This window comes from Panthera tigris, chromosome A2, assembly GCF_018350195.1.
Source record: "Panthera tigris isolate Pti1 chromosome A2, P.tigris_Pti1_mat1.1, whole genome shotgun sequence".
Taxonomy (NCBI): domain Eukaryota; kingdom Metazoa; phylum Chordata; class Mammalia; order Carnivora; family Felidae; genus Panthera; species Panthera tigris.
This window is the reverse complement of record NC_056661.1, coordinates 47,178,940-47,185,591: the sequence shown is the minus strand read 5'-3', so window position 1 is coordinate 47,185,591 and position 6,652 is coordinate 47,178,940. Positions and strand designations below refer to the sequence as shown.

At 50.2% G+C, this 6,652-nt stretch overlaps 1 protein-coding gene across 1 annotated transcript; it reads left to right on the top strand.

The window, feature by feature from the left end:
* Window positions 1–1,039: 1,039 nt before the first annotated feature.
* Window positions 1,040–6,283, top strand: LOC107180918. Its single transcript, XM_042977192.1, is given in 7 exon segments — window positions 1,040–1,351; window positions 1,544–1,675; window positions 1,768–2,313; window positions 2,316–2,601; window positions 2,634–3,548; window positions 3,551–5,045; window positions 5,047–6,283. Coding segments are annotated over 7 exon segments (4,923 nt in total).
* Window positions 6,284–6,652: the final 369 nt, after the last annotated feature.

Here is a 6,652-nt window from a genome sequence, read left to right as displayed (position 1 = left end):
ATTTTTAAGTATGTTTAGATGGCATTGTATCAATTAGGAACACCTATTAATTGGCATGTTCATGCTCATCCAGAACAATAATTATCCATGTTCAAAACGGTATCAAGTCAACTAAGTAAGATACAGTATTTTCTGCATAAATGCAATACTTAGTGAGAGGCTAAGAGAAAAATTACCAGGTGTACTCACAACTGCAAAGAAAAGATCCCCCCCCCCCCCCACCATTCCCAAAACCAGCCAGGGCGTGCCCGGTTGTAGTCTGACATAAAGGCGGGAACCAATCAAGTTCTGCTGAATGGTTTAAAATAAAGGCGGGAACCAATCGAGTTCTGCTGAGCGTTCAAATTTAAATGTTAACCAACAACAGCTCTGTAACTTCTAAAAAAGGTCCCTAACTTGTTTGTGCGGGGCTATAAAAGAAGCTGTAAGATCCTTACTGGGGGCCTCTTAGCGCCACCGGCAACAAGTGCGTGGAGGACCGGGTTCGATCCTGCAATAAACGACCCTTGCCGCTTGGCTTTGACTCTGGACTCTGGTGGTTTGTTTTCGGGGGTCTCTCGAATTGGGGCATATCATTTGGGGGCTCGTCCGGGATCCCCCCAAACCCACCAGACCCGAAGTCAATGGGTCGTCCCTGAGACCGATCGGTAAGTGAGCCGGCTCTGTCCATTTCTGTTTGTCTGTTCGTTTCTGGCTCTGTCCATTTCTGTTTGTCTGTTCATTTCTGGCTCTCCCGCGCGGGATCTGTATTGGTGACTGACACGGCCCTGGCGGATGCGCTATAGAGCAGTTGGTCGGGTCTAGTAGGAGATGTCCACTGGCACCCGTCTGGGGCACCTTTTTGGGCCCATCGGAATTTTTCTGTTTGGGTGGCAAACACATGAAACGCGCTAGCGATCTAAGTGTTGTGTTCTCTATTCTATAATTTTTAAGTGTTAAACTCCTTCTCTTTCACAGGTGACCTGGCCTGGCCCAGCCAGAAATCCTCATAACTTTACTGTTTCTCCTTTTAATCCTTTCTTCCACCTCCAGGATACAGATGGGCCAATCTCAAAGCACTCCTCTTTCTCTCCTTGTTGCTAACTTCAGGGATGTTAAAACCAGAGGACAGAATTTGAGTTTAGACATCCGGCGGAGAAAATTAATAACCCTCTGCCACTCCGAATGGCCAACCTTCGGCGTTGGATGGCCAACCAAAGGAACTTTCTGCCTCCCTATAATTGCTAAGGTGAAATCAAAGATTTTTCTACCGGGTCGCAAGGGACACCCGGATCAAATTCCCTACATTCTTGTATGGCGGAGTTTAGTGGAAAATCTACCCGCTTGGTCCCCTTCCTGTCCTCGGGAACATGTAAGGTCCTTGCCATGTAGCCTGCAGGTCCCCCAAAATCAAGGACGCCAGCCATGCCCTTGTATCCCATATTGCCCGATAGTCAGGACCTACTATCCCTAGACCCTCCACCCTATCATCCCCCTTCCCTGGCACCCCAGGCCCTGGCCGCAGCAGCCGCCCCAACAGTCGCCCCACTAGTTGCCCCCCTAGGGGAACCGGGAGGACGGGAAGTGGCAGCTGCACCGGAACCAGGGGGACGGGAGGCAGCAGCCGCTCCGAGCCCCATTGAAAATGAAACCAACTGCGGAGGGCCAGCCGGCCGAACCCGCAGGCGGACCCAGCGTGAGCCAAACCCCCGCCTCCCCAACTCCACTGTGGCCCTACCCCTGCGGGAAATAGGACCCCCTGATGAAACAGGCAACCCCTGACTCCAGTATTGGCCCTTTTCCACCAGTGACCTTTACAACTGGAAAACGCAGAACGCTTGATTCTCTGATAACCCTAAAGATCTAATAGCTCTTTTAGACAGTGTCATGTTCACCCACCAGCCCACCTGGGACGACTGTCAGCAGCTCCTCTGCATCCTGTTCACCACAGAGGAGCGAGACAGGATCCAATTAGAAGCAAGAAATCTGGTTCCCGGAGACGACGGTCGGCCGACATCTAACCCTGACCTCATTAATGCGGCTTTCCCCTTAACCAGACCTCCACAGGACGAATGGGACTACAACACGGCAGAAGGTAGGGGAAGGCTACTCATTTATTGCCAGACTCTGATGGCGGGTCTTCGGGCTGCAGCTCGCAAGCCCACCAATTTGGCTAAGGTATATTCGGTCTTACAGGGAAAGGCAGAGAGTCCAGCTGCTTACTTAGAGAGATTAATGGAAGCCTTTAGACAGTTTACTCCCATGGATCCAGAAGTTCCTGAAAACCAGGCTGCAGTCATTATGTCCTTTGTAAATCAAGCAGCTGCTGACATTAAAAAAAAAAACTCCAAAGGCTAGAGCATTTAGAAGGTAAACAGATCCAGGATCTGCTCCGTATAGCACAAGGGGTCTACAACAACAGGGAAGCCCCAGAAGAGAGACAGATCAAAGCCACAGAGAAAATGACTAAAGTCCTGGCCGCTATAGTCCAGAAAGAACAGCCACCCCCAGAAGGCATTCAAACAATACGCCCTCCCAGGCGGCACTTAGATAAAGATCAATGCGCCTATTGTAAAGAAAAAGGCCATTGGATACGAGAATGCCCCAAAAAGAAACAACCCTGCCCAGCCCAGAGCAATGGCAGCCTAAAATAGCCCCCATACTGCTTACCCAAGATACAGAATAGGGAGGACGGGGTTCAGATCCCCTCCCCGAACCTAGGATAACATTGCAAGTGGAGGGGACCCCGGTCCAGTTCCTAGTTGATACCAGGGCACAGCACTCAGTTCTGGTCAAGCCCCATGGAAAAGTATCTGAAAAATCATCCTGGGTACAAGGGGCCACCGGAATAAAGAAGTACCCCTGGACAACTCAGAGGACTGTGGACTTAGGAACTGGGAAGGTAACCCACTCCTTCCTGGTCATTCCCGACAGCCCCTGCCCCCTGTTGGGGAGGGATTTGCTTACCAAAATGGGGGCCCAAATTCATTTCCAACCAGGGGGGCCCACAGTGGCTGACTTCCACAACCAACCCATATCTGTACTCACTGTGAAACTAGAAGATGAATATAGGCTCCATCAGGAACCCACTCCTCTGGATCAGGGCATCGAGCCCTGGCTTCAACGCTTCCCAGACCCGTGGGCAGAAACGGGTGGTATGGGGTTAGCAAAACATCGCCCAGCCCTATTTATAGAGGTTAAGCCCGGGACGGACCCCGTCCGCATGCGCCAATACCCTATGCCCACGGAAGCCAAAAACGACATCACACCCCACATCCGCCGCCTCCTTGACTTTGCGGTCCTACGCACCTGCCACTCAGCATGGAATACCCCCCTGCTGCCCGTGCGCAAACCCAGCAGCGGGGAATACAGACCACTGCAGGACCTGAGAGAAGTCAATAAGCGGGTGATGGACATACATCCAACCATTCCTAACCCCTATACTCTCCTGAGTGCCCTCAGCCCAGAAAAACAATGGTATACTGTTCTGGATCTAAAAGATGCTTTTTTCAGCCTACCACTAGCGCCTAAAAGTCAAGAGCTATTTGTATTCTAGTGGACAGATCCAGATGGGGCATAAATGGCCAGCTCACTTGGACCAGACTGCCACAAGGATTCAAGAACTCTCCGACCCTGTTCGACGAGGCTCTACACGAAGATTTAAGGGAGTACAGACAACAACACCCTAATATAACTCTCCTACGGTATGTTGATGATCTCTTAATAGCTGCCGAGACACCCAAAACCTGCATCCAGGGAACCAAAGGTCTCCTGCGAACTCTGGGAACCTTAGGCTACCGCGCCTCAGCAAAGAAGGCTCAAATCTGCAGGTCAGAGGTAACTTACCTGGGTTACTTACTGAGAGGGGGGCAACGCTGGCTAACGGATGCCCGGAAGTAGACTGTCCTTCGTATTCCCGGACCGCAGACACCACAACAGGTGAGGGAATTCCTAGGGTCGGCTGGGTTCTACAGACTATGGATACCAGGGTTTGCTGAATTAGCAAAACCTTTATACCAGGCAACAAAAGATCAACAGCCCTTTAGTTGGATGGAAGAAGCCGAACAGGCCTTCCAACAAATCAAAATTGCTCTGCTATCAGCACCTGCCCTGGGACTCCCCGATGTCTCCAAACCCTTCCAACTATATGTAGATGAAAACCGAGGCATAGCTAAGGCAGTGCTAACTCAGCATTTAGGCCCATGGCACAGGCCAGTAGCCTATCTGTCTAAAAAGCTAGATCCAGTGGCCGCCGGATGGCCACCCTGTCTCCGGATGATTGCAGCCACTGCCCTAATGGTAAAGGATGCTGATAAACTCACCATGGGCCAAGAGCTACAAGTCACCACCCTACATGCCATCCAGGGCATCCTCAAGCAGCCGCCTGACTGATGGCTGAGCAATGCCCGACTCACTCATTACCAGGGACTGCTGTTGAACCCCCTCAGGGTCATCTTCACCCCCCCCCCGCCAACGGCCCTGAATCCAGCATCACTGCTGCCAGACCCAGACATGGGAACCCCACTTCATGACTGCGCCGACATACTGGCTCAAGTTTATGGGGTCCGGGAAGACTTGCAGGATCAGCCATTATCAGACACAGATGCCATCTGGTTTACCGACGGAAGCAGCTTTGTTCACCAAGGAAAAAGGTATGCGGGGGCGGCCGTGACTTCAGAGACCGAGGTGGTGTGGGCAGAAGCTCTACCCCCCGGAACCTCGGCCCAGAAGGCTGAGCTAATAGCCTTAACCCAGGCCCTAAAGTTAGGAAGAGACCGCAAGCTAACCGTGTACACTGATAGCCGATATGCCTTCACCACCGCTCATGTACATGGGGCGATATACAGAGAACGGGGGCTCCTCACAGCTGAAGGGAAAGACATCAGAAATAAAGAAGAGATTCTAGCCCTGCTAGCAGCCTTATGGGAACCCAAAAAACTAGCAATTGTGCATTGCCCAGGACACCAGAAGACAACCGACCCAGTTTCCCGCGGCAACAATTTGGCCGATCAGACTGCAGAAAACATAGCTCAGCCCCCAGCGCAATTGCTGACCCTACAACTTCCAGGCCCCAGGCCCCAGACCCCAGGAACTGCCCCCCAGCCCTGAGTATTCAGAAAGCGACATTCAATGGATGAGTAAACTTCCTATGACCCGAATCAAAGATGGCTGGTGGAGAGACTCTAAAAGCAGCATTATACTCCCAGATAAACTAGGATGGCAAGTTCTAGAGCGGATCCATCACAGCACCCACTTAGGTTCCCGGCAAATGTTGGACTTACTGAGACAGACTGGACTAAAAATCAGAAATGTCTCTGATAAAGTCGATCAAGTAGTTACTAAGTGTACAGTGTGCCAACTCAACAATGCGAGTAGCAATCCTCAGACAACAGGGGTAAGACAAAGAGGGAGCAGACCGGGGACCTACTGGGAAGTAGATTTCACTGAGGTAAAACCAGGAAAATATGGATATAAGTATTTGCTAGTTTTTGTAGATACCTTTTCAGGATGGACTGAAGCCTTTCCAACCAAGAACGAAACGGCGCAGATTGTAGCCAAAAAGATCCTAGAAGAAATCCTGCCCAGGTATGGTTTTCCAGTAATGATAGGGTCAGACAATGGACCTGCATTCGTCTCTAAGGTAAGTCAGGGACTGGCTTCCATACTTGGGGCTGATTGGAAATTACATTGTGCATACCGACCCCAAAGCTCAAGACAGGTAGAGAGAATGAACAGAACCTTAAAGGAGACCCTAACCAAATTGACCACAGAGACTGGCACTAATTGGGTGGTCCTTCTCCCCTACGCTCTGTTCAGGGTGCGTAATTCCCCATACAAACTGGGACTCACACCCTATGAAATAATACATGGTAGACCACCCCCCATCATCCCTAACCTAAAAGATAACCTTATCAAAGCTGAGAACGATAATAGTCTTGAATTCTTGTTCTCCCTACAAGCCTTGCAGAGGGTCCATGAAGATGTATGGCCCAAATTAAAGGAACTCTATGAGACTGGACCCCCGCCTATTCCACATCAATTCCGGCCAGGGGATTGGGTCCTCATCAAACGTCATCGGCAGGGAACTCTGGAGCCCAGGTGGAAAGGACCCTTCCAGGTCATCCTGAAAATGCCTACTGCCATCAAAGTAGACGGAATCACCACCTGGATCCATTTTGCCCACGCCAAACCAGTGGACCCGTTCTCAGACCTCATCGGACCTTCAAAAATAACCTGGACTATTGATCGGACTAAGGACAATCCTTTAAAATTGACCCTACCCCGCCAACGGACTGAGCTGTAACTATGGTACTTGCCCTTCTCTTGATTGTTCTGCAAATTCTGTCTGTTAATTCAAACTCCCATGACCCCTATAATTTGACATGGGAAATTACTAATTTAGAGACTCATGAAGTCTACAACAAAACCCTAGGAACTGCCCCATTAAATACCTGGTGGCCAGATTTATATTTTAATTTAGAAAAAATTAGTCCATTAAAAGAAATGGAAGGAGGTAAATGGAGGCAACTGCAAAGGAGGGTATCAATAAGTAGAAATGGATTTTATGCATGTCCGGGATTTAGGACGGGGGCAATGAAGCACACATGTGGAGGGTTTGAAAACCTCTATTGATCAGCCTGGAGTTGTGTCACCTCCAATGATGGGGAATGGA